The sequence below is a fragment of the Armigeres subalbatus genome, chromosome 3, assembly GCF_024139115.2.
Source record: "Armigeres subalbatus isolate Guangzhou_Male chromosome 3, GZ_Asu_2, whole genome shotgun sequence".
In the NCBI taxonomy this organism is placed as follows: domain Eukaryota; kingdom Metazoa; phylum Arthropoda; class Insecta; order Diptera; family Culicidae; genus Armigeres; species Armigeres subalbatus.
In genome coordinates this window covers 233350792-233370597 of record NC_085141.1, presented here as the reverse complement: position 1 = coordinate 233370597, position 19806 = coordinate 233350792, and the positions used below count along the sequence as shown (strand labels likewise).

The window sequence follows — 19806 nt, the reverse complement described above, 5'->3', positions numbered from 1 at the left end:
GTCCAGGTCAGTCCAGATCCAGTCCAGGTCAGTCCAGATCCAGTCCAGGTCAGTCAGATCAGTCCAGATCCAGTCAGATCCAGTCCAGGTCAGTCCAGGTCCAGTCCAGTCAGTCCAGTCAGGTCAGTCCAGATCAGTCCAGGTCAGTCAGGTCAGTCCAGATCCAGTCCAGGTCAGTCCAGGTCGGTCCAGATCCAGTCCAGGTCAGTCCAGGTCAGTCCAGGTCAGTCAGGTCAGTCAAGTCCAGGTCAGTCAGGTCAGTCCAGTCCAGGTCAGTCCAGATCCAGTCAGATCCAGGTCAGGTCCAGATCCAGTTCCAGTCAGTCAGTCGGTCCAGGTCAGTCCAGGTCCAGTCCAGGTCAGTCCAGGTCAGTCCAGATCCAGTCCAGGTCAGTCCAGATCCAGTCCAGGTCAGTCAGTCAGTCCAGGTCGGTCAGGTCAGTCAGGTCAGTCCAGAGTCAATTAGATCCAGTCCAGATCAGTCCAGATCCAGTCCAGGTCAGTCCAGATCAGTCCAGATCCAGTCCAAGGTCAGTCAGGTCGGTCCAGATCCAGTCCAGGTCAGTCCAGATCCAGTCCAGGTCAGTCAGATCAGTCCAGATCCAGTCCAGATCCAGTCCAGATCCAGTCAGGTCAGTCAGGTCAGTCCAGATCCAGTCCCAGGTCGGTCAAGTCAGTCCAGTCCAGTCCAGGTCAGTCAGGTCAAGGTCCAGATCCAGTCCAGGTCAGTCCAGTCCAGTCCAGGTCAGTCCAGGTCAGATCCAGGTCAGTCCAGATCCAGTCAGGTCAGTCCAGTCAGTCAGGTCAGTCCAGGATCAGTCCAAGTCGGTCAGGTCCAGTCCAAGTCGGTCCAGTCCAAGATCCAGTCCAGGTCCAGTCCAGGTCAGTCCAGGTCAGTCAGGTCGGTCAGATCGGTCAGTCCAGATCCAGTCCAGGTCAGTCCAGATCCAGTCCAGGTCAGTCCAGGTCCAGTCAGAGGTCAGTCCAGATCGGTCCAGATCCAGTCCAGGTCAGTCAGGTCAGGTCCAGGTCAGTCCAGATCCAGTCCAGTCAGTCCAGGTCAGTCCAGGTCAGTCCAGGTCAGTCCAGAGTCAGTCAGGTCAGATCCAGTCCAGGTCAGTCCAGGTCCGGTCAGGTCAGTCCAGATCCAGTCCAGATCCAGTCCAGATCCAGTCCAGGTCAGTCCAGGTCAGTCCAGGTCAGTCCAGGTCCAGTCCAGGTCGGTCCAGATCGGTCCAGTCAGTCCAGGTCGGTCCAGGTCAGGTCCAGGTCCAGTCCACGGATCCAGTCAGTCAGTCCAGGTCAGTCCAGGTCAGTCCAGGTCCAGTCCAGGTCAGTCCAGATCCAGTCCAGATCCAGTCCAGTCCAGTCCAGTCCAGGTCAGTCCAGATCAGTCAGGTCCAGTCAGGTCGGTCAGATCCAGTCCAGGTCCAGTCCAGGTCAGTCAGTCGTTCCAAGTCAGTCCGTCAGTCGGTCAGTCCAGGTCAGTCAGGTCAGTCCAGGTCAGTCCCAGGTCAGTCCAGGTCAGTCCAGATCCAGTCCAGATCCAGGTCAGTCAGGTCAGTCCAGGTCCAGTCCAGATCAGTCCAGGTCGGTCCAGATCCAGTCCAGGTCAGTCCAGGTCAGTCCAGGTCCAAGATCCAGTCCAGGTCAGTCCAGATCAGTCCAGGTCAGTCCAGGTCCGGTCCAGGTCAGTCAGATCCAGGTCGGTCAGGTCAGTCCAGATCAGTCCAGGTCAGTCCAGGTCGGTCAAGTCAGTCAGATCCAGTCCAGGTCAGTCCAGGTCAGGTCAGGTCAGTCCGTTCAGTCCAGATCCAGTCCAGGTTCCAGTCCAGTCGGTCAGTCAGTCAGGTCGGTCCAGGTCGGTCCAGTCAGGTCAGTCAGATCCAGTCCAGGTCAGTCAGATCCAGTCCAGGTCCAGTCCAGGTCGGTCAGGTCAGTCCAGATCCAGTCCAGGTCGGTCAGGTCGGTCAGGATCCAGTCAGGAGTCAGGTCAGTCCAGTCCAGTCCAGGTCAGTCCAGTCAGTCCAGGTCAGTCAATCGGTCCAGGTCAGTCCAGATCCAGTCAGGTCAGTCAGGTCCAGTCCAGGTCAGTCAGGTCGGTCCAGGTCAGTCCAGATCCAGTCCAGGTCAGTCCAGATCCAGTCAAGTCCAGTCCAGGTCAGTCCAGGTCAGATCCAGGTCAGTCCAGATCCAGTCCAGGTCCAGTCCAGGTCAGTCAGGTCAGTCCAGGTCAGTCCAGGTCAGTCCAGATCCAGTCCAGGTCCAGTCCAGATCCAGTCCAGATCCAGTCAAGATCCAGTCCAGATCCAGTCCAGGTCAGTCCAATTCAGGTCAGTCCAGGTCAGTCCCAGATCAGTCCAGGTCAGTCAGATCCAGTCCAGTCAGTCAGGTCAGTCAGTCCAGTCCAGTCCAGTCCAGGTCAGTCCAGATCCAGTCCAAGGTCAGTCCAAGTCGGTCCAGGTCCAGTCCAGGTCCGGTCAGGTCAGTCCAGATCCAGTCCAGGTCAGTCCAGGTCAGTCCAGGTCCAGTCCAGGTCGGTCAGGTCAGTCCAGGTCAGTCCAGGTCCAGTCCAGATCCAGTCCAGGTCAGTCCAGGTCAGTCCAGGTCCAGTCCAGATCCAGTCAATTCAGTCAGATCCAGTCCAGGTCAGTCCAGATCCAGTCCAGGTCGGTCCAGGTCAGTCCAGTCAGGTCGGTCCAGGTCAGTCCAGGTCAGTCCAGTCAGTCCAGATCCAGTCCAGGTCAGTCCAGGTCAGTCAGTCAGTCAGATCCAGTCCAGATCAGGTCAGTCCAGATCCAGTCCAGGTCAGTCCAGATCCAGTCCAGGTCGGTCCAGGTCAGTCCAGGTCCAGTCAGGTCCAGTCCAGGTCCAGTCCAGGTCCAGTCAGGTCCAGTCCAGTCCGGTCCAGGTCAGTCAGGTCAGTCCAGGTCAGTTCCAGATCCAGTCCAAGATCAGTCCAAGGTCCAGTCCAGGTCAGTCCAGGTCGAGTCCAGATCCAGTCCAGATCCAGTCCAGGTCAGTCCAGTCAGTCCCAGATCGGTCAGGTCGAGTCCAGTCAGTCCAGGTCAGTCCAGGTCAGTCCTCAGGTCAGTCGATCCAGTCAGGTCAGTCCAGGTCAGTCAGATCGGTCCAGATCCGGTCAGATCAGTCAGTCCAGAGTCAGTCCAGATCCAGTCAGGTCGGTCAGATCCAGTCCAGGTCCGGTCCGATCCCGGTCCAGGTCCGGTCAGGTCAGTCAGGTCAGTCAGGTCAGTCCAGATCCAGTCAGGTCCAGTCCAGATCAGTCCAGTCAGTCCAGATCCAGTCCAGATCCAGTCCAGATCAGTCCAGGTCGGTCAGATCCAGTCCAGTCGGTCAAGTCAGGTCAGTCGGTCAGTCAAGATCCAGTCCAGGTCCAGTCCAGATCCAGTCCAGGTCAGTCAAGTCGGTCAGTCGGTCAGGTCAGTCAGGTCGGTCCAGGTCAGTCAGATCCAGTCCAGGTCAGTCAGGTCAGTCCAGGTCCAGTCAAGGTCAGTCCAGGTCAGTCCAGATCCAGTCAGGTCAGTCCAGATCCAGTCCAGATCCAGTCCAGTCAGTCAGGTCAGTCCAGATCCAGTCCAGTCAGGTCCAGTCCAGATCCAGTCCAAGTCAGTCCAGGTCCAGTCCAGGTCAGTCCAGATCCGGTCCAGGTCAGTCCAGGTCAGTCCAGTCAGGTCAGTCAGGTCAGTCCAGATCCAGTCAGGTCCAGTCCAGGTCAGTCCAGGTCAGTCAGGTCCAGTCCAGATCCAGTCAGGTCAGTCCAGATCCAGTCCAGATCCAGTCAGGTCAGTCCAAGTCCAGTCCAGAGTCAGTCCAGGTCCAGTCCAGATCCAGTCCAGGTCAGTCCAGATCCAGTCCAGGTCCAGTCAGATCCAGTCCAGGTCAGTCCAGGTCCAGTCCAGATCAGTCAGGTCAGTCCAGGTCCGGTCAGGTCAGTCCAGATCCAGTCGGTCCAGGTCAGTCCAGTCCAGGTCCAGATCAGTCCAGGTCAGGTCCAAGTCAGTCCAGGTCAGTCCAGGTCAGTCCAGATCCAGTCCAGGTCAGTCCAGTCCAGGTCAGTCCAGTCAGTCAGATCAGTCCAGATCCAGTCCAGGTCAGTCCAGGTCAGTCCAGATCCAGTCCAGGTCCAGTCAGGTCAGTCCAGGTCAGTCCAGATCCAGTCAGGTCCAGGTCAGTCCAGGTCAGTCAGGTCAGTCCAGATCCAGTCCAGGTCAGTCCAGGTCAGTCCAGATCCAGTCCAGATCGGTCCAGATCAGTCAGGTCAGTCCAGATCCGGTCCAGGTCAGTCCAGATCCAGTCAGGTCAGTCCAGTCGGTCCAGGTCGGTCCAGGTCGGTCAGGTCCAGTCCAGATCCAGTCCAGATCCAGTCCAGGTCAGTCCAGGTCGGTCAGGTCAGTCAGATCCAGTCAGGTCGGTCCAGGTCGGTCAGTCCAGGTCAGTCAGTCGGTCCAGGTCCAGGTCAGGAAGTCAGTCCAGGTCAGATCCAGGTCAGATCCAGTCAGGTCAGTCCCAGGTCGGTCCAGGTCAGTCCAGGTCAGTCCAGATCAGTCCAGATCCAGTCCAGATCCAGTCCAGGTCAGTCAGATCCAGTCCAGGTCAGTCCAGGTCAGTCCAGATCCAGTCCAGATCCAGTCCAGGTCAGTCCCAGGTCCAGTCAGGTCCAGTCCAGAGTCCAGTCCAGATCCAGTCAGGTCAGTCAGTCAGTCCAGGTCGGTCAGGTCAGTCAGTCGGTCAGGTCAGTCCAGGATCAGTCAGATCCAGTCCAGATCCAGTCCAGATCCAGTCCAGATCCAGTCCAGGTCAGTCCAGAGTCAGTCAGTCAGTCCAGTCCAGTCAGAGTCGAGTCCAAGTCAGTCCAGATCCAGTCCAGTCAGTCCAGGTCCAGTCAGGTCAGTCCAGGTCAGTCCAGGTCCAGTCCAGATCCAGTCCAGATCCAGTCAGGTCAGTCCAGGTCAGTCCAGATCAGTCCAGATCCAGTCAGGTCAGTCAGAGTCCAGGTCAGTCCAGTCCAGTCCAGATCCAGTCCAAGTCCAGTCCAGGTCAGTCAGTCAGGTCAGTCCAGGTCAGTCAGGTCCAGTCCAGGTCAGTCAGTCGGTCCAGTCCAGTCGGTCCAGTCCGGTCAGGTCAGTCCAGGTCAGGTCAGGTCGGTCCAGGTCCAGTCCAGGTCAGTCCAGGTCAGTCAGGTCAGTCCAGGTCCAGTCGTCAGTCCAGGTCAGTCCAGGTCGGTCAGATCCAGTCCAGGTCAGTCCAGGTCCAGTCAGGTCAGTCCAGATCCAGTCCAGGTCGGTCAGGTCCAGTCCAGGTCAGGTCGGTCAGTCAGTCCAGGTCAGTCCAGATCCAGTCAGATCGGTCAGTCCAGTCAGGTCAGTCCAGTCAGTCCAGTCCAGATCAGTCAGTCAGAGTCAGTCAGGTCAGTCCAGATCCAGTCGATCCAGTCAGATCCAGTCAGGTCAGTCAGTCCAGATCAGTCAGTCCAGATCGGTCAGGTCAGTCAGGTCAGTCCAGGTCGGTCCAGTCCAGTCAGTCAGTCCAGGTCAGTCAGGTCAGTCAGGTCCAGTCCAGGTCAGTCCAGATCCAGTCCAGATCCAGTCCAGATCAGTCAGAGTCAGTCCAGGTCAGTCAGGTCGGTCCAGGTCCAGTCAGGTCCAGTCCAGGTCCAGTCCAGGTCAGTCAGGTCCAGTCCAGTCAGTCCAGTCCAGGTCAGTCAGGTCAGTCCAGATCCAGTCAGTCCAGGTCCAGGTCCAGTCCAGGTCAGTCCAGATCAGTCCAGGTCAGTCCAGGTCAGTCCAGATCCAGTCCAGGTCCAGTCCAGATCCGGTCAGGTCAGTCAGGTCAGTCCAGATCGGTCCAGGTCCAGTCCAGGTCAGTCCAGATCCAGTCCAGGTCAGGTCAGGTCAGTCAAGTCAGTCCAGGTCAGTCCAGGTCCAGTCAGGTCAGTCCAGGTCAGTCCAGATCCAGTCCAGGTCAGTCCAGGTCAGTCCAGGTCGGTCAGATCAGGTCCAGGTCAGTCCAGTCAGTCCAGGTCCAGTCAGATCAGTTCCAGGTCAGTCCAGGTCAGTCCAGTCAGTCAGTCCAGATCAGTCCAGATCCAGTCAGGTCAGTCCAGGTCAGTCCAGGTCCAGTCAGGTCCAGTCAGGTCAGTCAGTCCAGGTCAGTCCAGGTCAGATCCAGTCAGTCGAGTCCAGTCAGTCCAGTCCAGGTGTCCAGTCCAGGTCAGATCCAGTCGGTCCAGGTCAGTCAGAGTCCAGTCCAGATCCGGTCCAGATCCAGTCCAGGTCAGTCCAGGTCAGTCCAGGTCAGTCCAGATCCAGTCCAGGTCAGTCCAGATCCAGTCCAGGTCAGTCAGTCCAGTCCAGGTCAGATCCAGTCCAGGTCAGTCCGGTTCCAGTCAGTCAGGTCAGTCCAGTCAGGTCAGATCCAGATCCAGTCCAGTCCAGGTCAGTCGGTCAGTCAGTCAGTCAGTCCAGATCCAGTCAGGTCAGTCCAGGTCAGTCATCCAGGTCGGTCCAGGTCAGTCCAGATCCGGTCCAGGTCAGTCAGGTCCAGGTCGGTCAGGTCGGTCCAGGTCAGTCCAGGTCAGTCCAGGTCAGTCCAGGTCGGTCAGTCGGTCCAGGTCAGTCAGATCAGTTCAGGTCAGTCAGGTCCAGTCCAGATCCAGTCAGTCAGTCAAGAGTCAGTCCAGGTCAGTCCAGGTCGGTCAGGTCCAGTCCAGGTCAGTCAGTCGGTCAGTCCAGGTCAGTCAGGTCCAGTCAGATCGGTCAGTCCAGATCCAGGTCAGTCCAGGTCCAGTCCAGGTCAGTCCAGGTCAGTCCAGATCCAGTCCAGGTCAGTCCAGATCCAGTCCAGGTCAGTCCAGGTCCAGTCAGGTCAGTCAGATCCAGTCCAGATCCAGGTCCAGTCCAGGTCAGTCCAGATCCAGTCAAGTCAGTCCAGGTCAGTCAGATCCAGTCGGTCCAGGATCCAGTCCAAGGTCAGTCCAGGTCCAGTCCAGGTCAGTCAGTCAGGTCAGTCCAGATCCAGTCAGTCCAGGTCAGTCCAGGTCAGTCCAGATCAGTCAGGTCAGTCCAGGTCGAGTCCAGGTCAGTCCAGATCCAGTCAGTCAGGTCGGTCCAGGTCGGTCAGGTCGGTCCAGATCAGGTCCAAGATCGGTCAGGTCCAGGTCCAGTCCAGGTCAGTCCAGATCCAGTCCAGGTCCAGGTCAGTCCAGGTCCAGTCCAGGTCAGTCCAGTCAGTCAGTCCAGTCAGGTCCAGTCAGTCCAGGTCAGTCCAGGTCAGTCAGGTCAGTCCAGTCCAGTCCAGGTCAGTCAGGTCAGATCCAGTCCAGATCCAGTCAGATCCAGTCAGGTCGGTCCAGGTCAGTCCAGGTCAGTCCAGGTCAGTCCAGGTCGGTCAGTCCAGATCCAGGTCGGTCCAGATCCAGTCAGTCCAGGTCAGTCAGTCAGGTCAGTCCAGGTCAGTCCAGGTCAGTCAGGTCAAGATCAGTCCAGATCAGTCCAGAATCCAGTCCAGATCCAGTCAGGTCAGTCCAGGTCAGTCAGTCCAGATCCAGTCCAGGTCAGTCAGATCAGTCAGGTCCAGTCCAGATCCCGGTCCAGGTCCAGTCCAGATCCCAGTCAGATCGGTCAGGTCCAGTCCAGGTCAGTCCAGTCAGGTTCAGTCCAGGTCAGTCCAGATCCAGTCCAGATCCAGTCCAGGTCAGTCAGTCCAGTCCAGGTCAGTCAGGTCAGTCCAGGTCAGTCCAGGTCAGGTCCAGGTCAGTCCAGATCAGTCCAGGTCAGTCCAAGGTCAGTCCAGATCGGTCAGTCAGGTCAGTCAGGTCAGTCCAGATCCGGTCAGGTCAGTCCAGATCCAGTCAGGTCAGTCCAGGTCAGTCAGGTCAGTCCAGGTCCAGTCCAGGTCAGTCCAAGGTCCAGTCCAGATCCAGTCAGGTCAGTCCAGGTCAGTCAGGTCAGTCCAGGTCAGTCCAGGTCCAGTCCAGGTCAGTCCAGATCAGGTCAGTTCGGTCCAGTCCAGTCCAGTCAGGTCCAGTCCAGGTCAGTCCAGGTCAGGTCCAGGTCAGTCAGTCCAGAGTCCAGTCCAGATCAGTCCAGTCGGTCAGTCCAGTCAGTCAAGGTCAGTCAGAGTCAGTCCAGGTCAGTCAGGTCAGTCCAGGTCAGTCAGGTCAGTCAGGTCCAGTCCAGGTCAGTCCAGTCCAGTCCAGGTCAGTCCAGGTCAGTCCAGGTCAGTCCAGATCCAGTCAGGTCAGTCCAGATCCAGTCCAGATCAGTCCAGTCAGTCCAGGTCAGTCAGTCCAGGTCGGTCCAGGTCGGTCCAGTCAGTCCAGTCGGTCGATCGGTCAGGTCAGTCCAGGTCGGTCAGTCAGGTCAGTCCAGATCCAGTCAGTCAGTCCAGGTCAGTCAGGTCCAGGTCAGTCAGGTCAGTCAGATCCAGGTCAGTCCAGATCGGTCCAGGTCCAGTCCAGGTCAGTCCAGTCAGTCAGGTCAGTCAGGTCCAGTCGGTCAGTCAGATCCAGTCCAGGTCAGTCCAGATCCAGTCCAGGTCAGTCCAGATCCAGTCAGGTCAGTCAGGTCAGTCCAGATCCAGTCCAGAGTCGGTCAGTCCAGTCGGTCAGGTCAGTCAGGTTCGGTCAGGTCAGTCCAGGTCCAGTCCAGTCCAGGTCAGTCCAGATCCAGTCCAGGTCAGTCCAAGATCCAGTCCAGGTCAGTCCAGGTCCAGTCAGATCGGTCAGTCCAGGTCAGTCAGTCCAGTCCAGTCAGTCAGGTCCAGATCCCAGTCCAGTCAGGTCAGTCCAGGTCCAGTCAGGTCCAGTCCAGTCAGGTCAGTCCAGGTCAAGTCAGTCCAGGTCCAGTCAGGTCCAGTCAGGTCAGTCCAGGTCAGTCCAGATCCAGTCCAGTCCAGGTCAGTCCAGGTCAGTCCAGTCAGGTCAGTCCAGATCCAGTCAGGTCAGTCCAGATCCAGTCAGGTCAGTCCAGGTCCAGTCCAGGTCAGTCCAGGTCAGTCCAGGTCCAGTCCAGGTCAGTCCAAGTCCAGTCAGTCGGTCAGGTCAGTCCGGTCAGGTCCAGGTCCAGTCCCAGTCCAGTCAGTCAGGTCAGTCAGATCCAGTCCAGGTCGGTCAGGTCAGTCAGGTCAGTCCAGGTCCAGTCAGGTCCCGGTCCAGATCCAGTCAGGTCAGTCCAGAGTCAGTCCAGTCCAGTCCAGGTCAGTCCAGATCCAGTCCAGGTCAGTCGGTCAAGGTCAGGTCAGTCCAGTCCAGTCGGTCAGTCCAGTCCAGGTCAGGTCAGTCCAGTCCAGGTCAGTCCAGGTCCAGTCAGGTCAAGGTCCAGTCAGGTCAGTCAGATCGGTCCAGGTCAGTCCGGTCCAGGTCCAGTCAGATCCGGTCAGGTCAAGTCGGTCAGATCAGTCCAGTCAGTCAGGTCAGTCAGGTCAGATCCAGGTCAGTCCAGGTCCAGTCAGGTCAGATCCAGTCCAGTCCAGTCGAGTCCAGATCCAGTCAGGTCGGTCCAGATCCAGTCCAGGTCGGTCAGGTCAGTCAGATCCGGTCCAGGTCAGTCCAGTCAGTCCAGGTCCAGTCCAGTCCAGTCCAGTCAGTCAGAGTCCAGTCCAGTCCAGTCCAGGTCAGTCAGTCAGGTCGGTCAGGTCAGTCCAGTCCGATCCGTCGTCCAGGTCCAGGTCCAGTCCAGTCCAGGTCAGTCCAGATCCAGTCCAGATCCAGTCAGTCCAGTCAGTCCAGGTCAGTCCAGTCCAGGTCAGTCCAGGTCAGTCCAGATCCAGTCAGGTCAGTCCAGGTCAGTCAGGTCAGGTCCAGTCCAGGTCCAGTCAGATCCAGTCCAGGTCAGTCCAGTCCAGGTCAGTCCAGATCCAGTCAGTCAGTTCCAGTCCAGTCAGGTCAGTCAGGTCAGGTCAGTCCAGATCAGGTCAAGTCCAGTCCAGTCAGTCAGTCAGATCCAGTCAGTCCAGGTCAGTCAGTCAGTCCAGGTCCAGTCAGTCCAGGTCCGGTCCAGGTCAGTCCAGGTCAGTCCAGGTCCAGTCCAAGGTCAGGTCAGAGTCAGGTCAGTCAGGTCCAGGTCAGTCGGTCCAGATCCAGTCAGTCGGTCCAGGTCAGTCAGGTCGGTCAGTCCAGATCCAGTCAGGTCGGTCCAGTCCAGTCAAGTCAGTCAGTCAGGTCAGTCAGATTCAGTCCAGGTCAGTCAGGTCAGTCCAGTCGATCAGAGTCCAGATCCAGGTCCAGTCCAGGTCCAGTCAGGTCAGATCAGGTCAGTCCAGGTCAGTCCAGGTCAGTCCAGGTCAGTCCAGGTCAGTCGGTCCAGTCAGGTCAGTCCAGGTCAGTCCAGATCCAGTCCAGTCAGTCCAGGTCCAGGTCAGTCCAGATCAGGTCCAGTCCAGGTCAGTCAGGTCAGTCCAGATCAGTCAGGTCAGGTCCAGTCAGTCCAGGTCAGTCCAGGTCAGTCAGGTCAGTCCAGTCAGTCAGTCCAGGTCAGTCCAGGTCAGTCCAGGTCAGGTCAGTCCAGGTCAGTCCAGATCAAGGTCCAAGTCCAGTCAAGTCCAGTCAGGTCAGTCCAGGTCAGTCCAGATCCAGTCCAGGTCAGTCCAGGTCCAGTCCAGGTCAGTCCAGGTCAGTCCAGGTCAGTCAGGTCAGTCCAGGTCCGGTCAGGTCAGTCCAGATCAGTCAGATCGGTCCAAGGTCAGTCCAGGTCAGTCAGTCCAGTCCAGGTCAGTCCAGATCAGTCCAGATCCAGTCAGGTCAGTCAGTCAGTCCAGGTCAGTCAGATCCAGTCAGTCAGTCCAGGTCAGTCCGGTCAAGTCAGTCCAGTCAGTCCAGTCCAGATCCAGTCAGTCCGATCCAGTCCAGGTCAGTCCCAGTCCAACAGTCCAGTCAGTCAGTCCGGTTGAGATCCGGTCAGTCCAGATCCAGTCCAGATCAGTCAGTCCAGTCCAGGTCGGTCAGTCAGATCCAGTCAGTCAGATCCAGATCCAGATCAGTCAGGTCAGTCAGGTCCAGTCCAGATCCAGTCAGTCCAGATCGGTCCAGGTCAGTCCAGATCCAGTCAGGTCAGTCCAGGTCCAGTCAGGTCAGTCAGATCCAGTCCAGGTCAGTCCAGAGTCGGTCCAGGTCAGTCCAGATCCAGAGTCCAGGTCAGTCCAGTCCAGTCCAGATCGGTCCAGAGTCAGTCCAGATCCAGTCCAGGTCAGTCCAGGTCAGTCAGATCCAGTCCAGGTCAGTCCAGATCCAGTCCAGGTCAGTCAGGTCAGTCCAGATCCAGTCCAGATCAGTCCAGGTCAGTCAGTCAGTCAGGTCGGTCCAGATCCAGTCCAGGTCCAGTCCAGGTCAGTCCAGGTCAGTCCAAGATCCAGTCCAGATCGGTCCAGATCCAGTCCAGGTCAGTCCAGATCCAGTCCAGTCCAGATCGGTCCAGGTCAGTCCAGTCAGTCCAGGTCAGTCAGATCCAGTCCAGATCCAGTCCAGGTCAGTCAGGTCCAGTCCAGATCAGTCCAGGTCAGTCCAGATCCAGTCCAGGTCAGGTCAGTCCAGTCAGGTCAGTCAGGTCGGTCCAGTCAGTCCAGTCCAGGTCCAGTCCAGATCCGGTCCAGGTCCAGTCCAGGTCAGTCCAGGTCAGTCCGATCAAGTCAGTCAGATCCAGTCCAGGTCAAGTCAGGTCAGTCCAGTCAGTCAGTCCAGTCGGTCAAGGTCGGTCAGATCCAGGTCAGTCCATCAGTCAGGTCAGTCCAGGTCAGTCCAGATCGGTCAGGTCAGGTGGTCCAGTCAGTCCAGGTCCAGTCAGGTCGGTCAGGTCGGTCCAGGTCAGTCCAGATCCAGTCCAGGTCCAGTCCAGGTCCAGTCCAGGTCAGTCAGGTCGGTCCAGGTCCAGTCCAGGTCAGTCCAGTCGGTCAGGTCCAGTCAGATCGGTCCAGGTCCAGTCAGGTCCAGTCCAGGTCGGTCCAGGTCAGTCAGGTCCAGTCCAGGTCGGTCAGTGGTCAGTCCAGGTCCAGTCAGTCCAGTCAGATCCAGTCCAGTCCAGATCCAGTCAGGTCGGTCCAGGTCAGTCCAGGTCAGTCCAGGTCCAGTCCAGGTCAGTCCAGTCAGTCAGTCCAGATCCAGTCCAGTCCAGTCCAGGTCAGTCCAGTCCAGTCCAGGTCGGTCCAGATCCAGTCCAGGTCAGTCCAGGTCAGTCCAGGTCAGTCCAGGTCAGTCCAGGTCCAGTCCAGGTCAGTCCAGGTCAGTCCAGTCCAGTCGGTCCAGGTCAGTCAGATCCAGTCAGGTCCAGTCAGTCCAGGTCCAGTCCAGATCCAGTCAGGTCAGTCCAGGTCAGTCCAGGTCGGTCCCAGAGTCCAGTCCAGGTCAGTCCAGAGTCCAGTCCAGGTCCAGGTTCAAGGTCAGTCAGTCGGTCCAGGTCCAGTCCAGTCAGTCCAGGTCAGGTCCAGGTCAGTCCAGATCCAGTCCAGGTCAGTCAGATCCAGTCCAGGTCCAGTCCAGTCAGTCAGTCCAGGTCGGTCCAGATCCAGTCCAAGGTCCAGTCAGATCAGATCCAGGTCAGTCCAAGTCCAGTCAAGGTCGGTCAGGTCAGTCCAGGTCAGTCCAGTCCGGTCAGGTCAGTCAGGTCGGTCAGTCCAGTCGGTCAGTCGGTCCAGTCAGTCCAGTCAGTCAATTCAGGTCCAGTCCAGGTCCGGTCAGGTCAGTCCAGGTCGGTCCAGGTCAGTCCAGGTCGGTCAGGTCAGTCCAGGTCAGTCCAGGTCCAGTCCAGGTCCAGTCCAGGTCAGTCAGATCAGTCCAGGTCCAGTCCAGGTCAGTCAGGTCAGTCCAGGTCAGTCCAGTCAGGTCAGTCAGGTCAGGTCAGATCCAGTCAGATCCAGTCGGTCCAGGTCAGTCCAGATCCAGTCCAGGTCGGTCAGATCCAGTCCAGTCCAGTCCAGTCCAGATCCAGTCAGGTCCAGTCCAGGTCAGTCCAGATCCAGTCAATCCAGTCAGGTCAGATCCAGTCCAGGTCAGTCCAGGTCAGTCCAGGTCAGTCCAGTCAGATCCAGATCAGTCAGGTCGGTCAGTCCAGTCAGTCCAGGTCCAGTCAGTCAGATCCAGTCCAGGTCAGTCCAGGTCCAGTCAGTCCAGATCCAGTCCAGGTCCAGTCCAGGTCGGTCCAGGTCAGTCAGGTCAGTCCAGGTCAGTCCAGTTCAGTCAGTCCAGATCCAGTCAGTCCAGGTCCGGTCCAGATCCAGTCCAGGTCCAGTCCAGGTCAGGTCAGTCAGGTCGGTCCAGATCCGTCAGTCAGGTCAGTCCAGGTCCGGTCCAGGTCAGTCCAGTCGGTCAGGTCAGTCAGGTCGGTCCAGATCCAGTCAGGTCAGATCAGGTCAGGTCCAGGTCAGTCCAGGTCAGTCAGGTCCAGTCGGTCAGGTCAGTCCAGTCCAGGTCAGTCCAGTCGGTCAGATCCAGTCCAGTCGATCCAGTCAGATCCAGTCAGTCAGTCCAGTCCAGGTCAGTCCAGGTCAGTCCAGTCAGTCCAGGTCAGTCCAGTCAGTCAGTCCAGTCCAGTCCAAGTCAGATCCAGTCAGGTCCAGATCCAGTCAGGTCAGTCAGGTCAGTCCAGTCAGATCCAGGTCAGTCAGATCCAGTCAGGTCAGTCAGATCCAGTCCAGTCAGTCAGATCCAGTCGAGTCCAGGTCAGTCCAGGTCAGTCCAGTCCAGGTCAGTCAGGTCAGTCAGTCCAGGTCCAGTCAGGTCAGTCCAGTCCAGATCCAGTCGGTCCAAGGTCAGTCAGTCAGGTCAGTCCAGTCGAGTCCAGATCCAGTCCAGTCAGTCGGTCAGGTCAGTCAGTCAGTCCAGTCCAGTCCAGTCAGGTCCAGTCAGTCCAGATCGGTCAGGTCAGTCCAGGTCAGTCCAGGTCAGTCCAGATCCAGTCCAGTCGGTCAGATCCAGTCAGGTCAGGTCAGTCCAGATCCAGTCAGATCAGTCGGTCAGGATCCAGTCCAGGTCAGTCCAGATCCGAGTCCAGGTCAGTCGGTCAAGTCCAGAGTCCAGATCAGTCAGTCCAGATCCAGTCAGTCCAGTCAGTCAGATCCAGTCAGGTCAGTCCAGGTCAGTCCAGTCAGTCCAGGTCAGGTCCAGTCCAGGTCGGTCAGATCCAGTCCAGGTCCAGTCAGGTCAGTCCAGTCAGTCAGATCCAGTCCAGTCAGTCCAGTCAGATCCAGGTCAGTCAGGTCGGTCCAGTCCAGTCCAGATCCAGTCAGGTCAGTCCAGATCCCAGTCCAGGTCAGTCCAGGTCAGTCCAGTCCAGGTCAGTCCAGATCCAGTCAGGTCCAGGTCCAGTCAAGTCGGTCAGGTTCAGTCCAGGTCCAGTCCAGGTCGGTCCAGGTCCAGTCCAGATCCAGTCCAGGTCCAGTCGGTCAGGTCAGTCAGGTCAGTCCAGGTCAGGTCAGATCGGTCAGTCCAGGTCGGTCCAGGTCAGTCCAGGTCCAGGTCAGTCCGGTCAGGTCAGTCCAGTCGGTCAGGTCAGTCCAGGTCAGTCCAGATCCAGTCAGATCCAGTCAGTCCAGTCCAGGTCAGTCCAGTCAGTCCAGGTCAGTCAGATCCAGGTCAGGTCAGGTCAGGTCAGTCAGTCCAGTCCAGATCCAGTCCAGGTCAGTCCAGATCCAGTCCAGGTCAGTCCAGGTCCGGTCAAGATCCAGTCCAGGTCAGTCAGTCAGTCCAGATCCAGTCCAGATCAGTCCAGGTCCAGTCAGGTCAGTCCAGGTCCAGTCCAGGTCAGGTCCAGTCAGTCCAGATCCAGTCAGGTCGGTCCAGGTCAGTCCAGGTCAGTCCAGATCCAGTCAGGTCAGTCCAGATCCAGTCAGGTCGGTCAGTCAGTCAAGTCCAGGTCAGTCCAGTCCAGGTCGGTCAGGTCCAGGTCCAGTCCAGGTCAGTCCAGGTCAGGAGTCCAGTCCAGGTCGGTCCAGTCAGTCGGTCAGATCAGTCCAGGTCAGTCCAGGTTCGGTCCAGGTCAGTCCAGTCAGTCCAGGTCAGTCAGGTCAGTCCAGGTCAGTCCAGTCCAGGTCGGTCAGTCAGGTCAGGTCAGGTCAGTCCAGGTCCAGTCCAGGTCAGTCCAGGTCAGTCCAGATCCAGTCAGTCCAGTCAGTCGGTCAGGTCAGTCAGGTCAGTCCAGGTCAGTCAGTCAGATCCAGTCCAGGTCAGTCAGATCCAGTCCAGGTCAGTCGATCCAGGTCAGTCGATCCAGGTCCAGTCAGGTCAGTCCAGGTCCAGTCAGGTCAGTCCAGGTCAGTCCAGATCCAGTCCAGGTCGGTCAGGTCAGTCCAGGTCAGTCCAGTCGGTCAGGTCAGATCCAGTCAGTCAGTCAGGTCAGTCCAGGTCCAGTCAGTCAGATCAGTCCAGGTCAGTCCAGGTCAGTCAGGTCCAGTCCAGGTCCAGTCAGATCCAGTCCAGTCAGTCCAGGTCGGTCAGGTCAGTCCAGATCCAGTCAAGTCCAGTCGGTCCAGATCCAGTCCAGATCAGTCCAGATCCAGTCAGGTCAGGTCCAGGTCCAGTCCAGATCAGTCCAGGTCGGTCCAGGTCAGTCCAGGTCAGTCAGTCAGATCCAGATCCAGTCACAGTCCAGGTTCCAGTCCAGATCAGTCCAGATCCAGTCAGTCAGTCCAGTCAGTCCAGTCCAGATCCAGTCAGATCCAGTCAGATCCAGTCAGATCCAGTCCAGGTCATCCCAAGATCCAGTCAGGTCAGTCCAGATCCCGGTCCAGATCAGTCCAGGTCAGTCAGAGTCCAGATCAGTCAGTCCAGGTCAGGTCAGTCCAGGTCAGTCCAGATCCGGTCAGTCAGGTCCAGTCAGGTCAGTCCAGGTCAGTCAGGTCGGTCCAGATCCAGGTCCAGTCCAGATCGGTCAGTCAGTCAGTCCAGGTCAGTCCAGATCGGTCAGGTCAGTCAGTCAAGTCAGTTCCAGATCCAGTCCAGGTCCAGTCCAGGTCAGTCCAGTCAGTCAGTCAGTCAGTCAGGTCAAGTCCAGTCCAGATCCAGTCAGGTCAGTCAGATCAGTCAAGTCAGTCCAGGTCAGTCAGTCAGGAGTCAGTCCAAGTCAGTCCAGTCCAGTCGATCCAGTCAGGTCAGTCCAGATCGGTCAGTCCAGTCCAGGTCAGGTCCAGTCAGTCAGGTTCAGTCCAGTCCAGTCAGTCGGTCAAGGTCAGTCCAGATCCAGTCCAGATCCGGTCAAGTCCAGTCAGTCAGTCCAGTCAGTCAAGTCGGTCAGGTCAGTCAGTCCAGGTCAGTCGAGTTCAGGTCCAGATCCAGTCAGTCCAGTCAGGTCGGTCCAGTCCAGTCAGTCAGTCAGGTCAGTCCCAGTCCAGATCCGGTCAGTCCAGTCAGTCCAGTCAGTCAGATCCAGTCAGTCAGGTCAGTCGGTCCAAGTCCAGTCCAGGTCAGTCCAGATCCAGTCAGGTCCAGTCCAGATCCAGTCAGTCCAGAGTCCAGATCAGTCAGGTCCAGGTCAGTCAGGTCCAGTCAGTCCAGGTCGGTCAAGTCCAGTCCAGGTCAGATCCAGGTCAGTCAGTCCAGGTCAGTCCAGATCCAGTCCAGTCCAGGTCAGTCCAGTCGGTCAGTCCAGTCGAGTCAGGTCAGATCCAGGTCAGTCAGTCAGTCCAGTCAGTCAGGTCAGTCCAGGTCAGTCAGTCCAGGTCGGTCAGGTCAGTCAGTCAGTCCGATCCAGTCAGGTACAGTCCAGATCAGTCAGATCCAGTCCAGGTCGGTCAGTCGGTTCAAAGTCCAGTCCAAGTCAGTCCAGGATCAGGTCAGTCCAGGTCGGTCCAGTCAGTCAGTCAGTCCAGATCCAGTCAGTCCAGATCCAGTCCAGGTCAGTCAGTCCAGAGTCAGGTCCAGGTCAGTCCAGGTCCAAGGTCAGTCAGATCAGTCAGTCAGTCCAGGTCAGTCCCAGGTCAGTCAGTCAGGTTCGGTCAGTCCGGTCCAGGTCAGTCAGTCAGGTCGGTCAGATCCAGTCAGGTCAGTCAGGTCAGTCCAGTCAGTCCAGGTCAGTCAGGTCCAGTCAGTCAGGTCCAGTCCAAGTCAGTCCAGATCCAGTCCAAGTCGGTCAGTCCAGTCAGTCGGTCCAGATACGGTCCAGATCCAGTCAGGTCAGTCCCAGTCGGAGATCCAGTCCAGTCCAGGTCAGTCCAGTCGGTCCAGTCAGTCAGGTCAGGTCAGTCCAGTCCAGTCAATCCAGTCCAGGTCAGTCCAGTCCAGGTCGATCAGATCCAAGTCGGTCAGAGTCCAGTCTAAATTCAGTCCAGGTCAGTCAGTCAGGTCCAGTCAGTCAGTCCAGGCCAATTACAATCCAAATCAGTACAATCCAGTCAAGTCAGTCCAAGTCAATCCAGATCCAGTCAATCGGTATGATTTGCTCTTTTGCGCCTTGAGCGGCACGCGGTCGCTGTGGCGGAGCCTGCTTGCGGATAAATGCAGCTTTTTATAGAAGTTTAACAGAGTCCACTTTCAAACCCCACCACATCCTAGGCAGGCTCCATAACTCGCGGATGGCTTGGGGAGGGGTCGTCAAGCCTTTGGACATAGTCCATGCTGCCCCTGCTAACATACTTATGCCTAACGGAATTGTATCCGCTTTACCAGAGCTGTTCTACACACACCGAAAAAATATGAATATTACAGGTGACGCACGTGAATAAAATGACACAAAACCACATGACATAAACTGAATCGCATATTTTTCAATGTTACATGATTTAAAATGACATGCCATGAAACCCAAACACAGCACCCGATGCAACGCACCTAACGGTCTGGCAGTCGATGCCCGATGCAGTGAAATACTTGTTCAGTGCAAATCGTGGAACATGCTTTACTTCGATCACCTCTCTATCAAGAGACGAAGATAGCTGAGTGGTAACGTGTTGGGCTCTCACTCAGCGGGCTTATGTTCGGTCCTCGTTCTGATCCTTCAATTTTTTCGTCAATATAGTTGTGATGTAAAATTAAATTATCACCTAATTTTCCGTCAAAAGTGACGCTCGAATATGTCGTTGTCGCAGCACCTAAAATTACATGATTATTTTTAGGTGTGCACAGTAAAAAAAAACTTTACTGAATGAATTTTATTTAATTGTTAAAAATTGTTAAAAATTTAAAGAGCAAACTTTCTGCCAACTGTGTAGGGCAACTCTGCCATTTACAGAAGATACTTTAAGTAATTATAGTACAAAGTAACATACCTTTGTTGAGTAGATTGTTCCCAGTGCACAGGCAATGAATAATTGAACAATACAAAGTAGCACAACTATTAAACCAGGATACCAGATGCCGCTGATCTAGAATCTTTTATAATTGAGCATTATGGACTTTGAAACAATAATTTTGAAATGCTTACGGTAGCTTGTACGTAGAGAGAGGCAACCGTTTCCACTATCATACAACCAAAATTGACGAAAAATCCTGGTTTCATCAATGAATCCATTTTCGACATATACCTGAAAAAAAAATACACATTTTTGTATAACATTGTACTTTTTTCTATATGCTCTACTTACTCCATATGCTCCTGATGCTTTTCAGTAATTTCATTCAACAGTCGGTAGATTTCCTCGTCGTCTTTAAATTTTTCATATTGCAGGGCTAACTCGTCGAGTTTCTTCAAGTAAATAATGATTATATCCAGCTGTCCCACGGCATGCAAGATCAAAAAGAGAAAGCAGCCATCCGTTGCCAAAAGGCCATAACTAGCTTCATAGATTTGCAAAAAATGGTACGACAAATTGATAAGATATCCGAACAACTGTTTATGATCGATCCATGGAAAGAAAAATCCAAATGGCAATTGTAGAGACCTGGAGCTGATGGAGTAAGCAACGGTGTAAACCGGGATGAACGTTGTCAGCATTAAGAACAGATAGCTAAACAGCTTCAAAAATACTTTGCTTAGCACGGCCGTTCTTTGCAAGGACTCCCGAGCTTCCGAATAGTCTCTCACTTTATCGAATCGTTCCACATTGTAGATGTGAAGCTCGTACAATCGATCGTCGGTGGAACTAGCGATCTTTGCAAATCCCTGAATATTTGGGAACTTGTTTTATTATTAGAATTGTATTGGCATTTGATTTCACACCTGGATAGCGATCCCCATCGTGACTAAACAGAAAACGACATCCATCAGTTGTCCCCAAAACACAGTCAAGCACCAACAGTTAACCACAATGTACAAAGTCAAATCGGCAACGAGGAAAAGTAATCGCGCATTCCATCTGGTGTAGTCCCCACCTCGTAGACGGTCTGCGCCACTCACGTGAAAATAACCAATCAATGTGTCGCTCGCACTTTCGTACATGGCACGTGAAGATTTAAACTCCGATTCCAGCTCTAACTTGCGGCGATCCAAATATTTCTGGAATCGTTCCATGATATGTTTGAGGGGGCTCCAGTCTCAAAATAACGAAGCTACAGCGCAATCGAAGGGTTTATAAAGCAAAGAGGTTTGAAACAGAATTTCAAAATAACACACGTGGAATAGGCAAATCGTTAACTTGTTGAACGGTTAGTTCTTTGTGGATGGTTAAATGAACAATCGTTAATAATAAACGATCGTTGAGCGGTAAAGAAAGGAATTTCTCACGGATGATTTTTAACAAGTGCTCAAAAGAATCTAATGGATGCCATTGATTCAATTATTCATCATACAATGAAAACCCTTTAAGTAGGATATGTGATGGAAACAATACCTTCCTACTGGTATTTTTATGAAGACAAAATTTATGATATGTTGAATAGAGCAAACTAACAGAAAAAGAATTTTAGTACCTTAAGGTTAAAAGGTT

The 19806-nt window shown here is 55.5% G+C and overlaps 1 protein-coding gene across 1 annotated transcript in view; it reads right to left on the bottom strand.

Moving 5' to 3' along the window:
- Window positions 1-19391, bottom strand: part of LOC134226735 (odorant receptor 4-like) — a 28016-nt gene extending 8625 nt beyond the window's left edge. Inside the window, exons 1-4 of the mRNA XM_062707700.1 lie at window positions 19101-19391; window positions 18526-19043; window positions 18366-18465; window positions 18211-18306 (exon numbers count right to left, since the gene is read on the bottom strand). Coding sequence (XP_062563684.1) covers window positions 18211-18306; window positions 18366-18465; window positions 18526-19043; window positions 19101-19391 — 1005 coding nt within the window. The remainder of the gene's footprint in view (window positions 1-18210; window positions 18307-18365; window positions 18466-18525; window positions 19044-19100) is intronic.
- Between the last annotated feature and the right edge of the window lie 415 nt (window positions 19392-19806).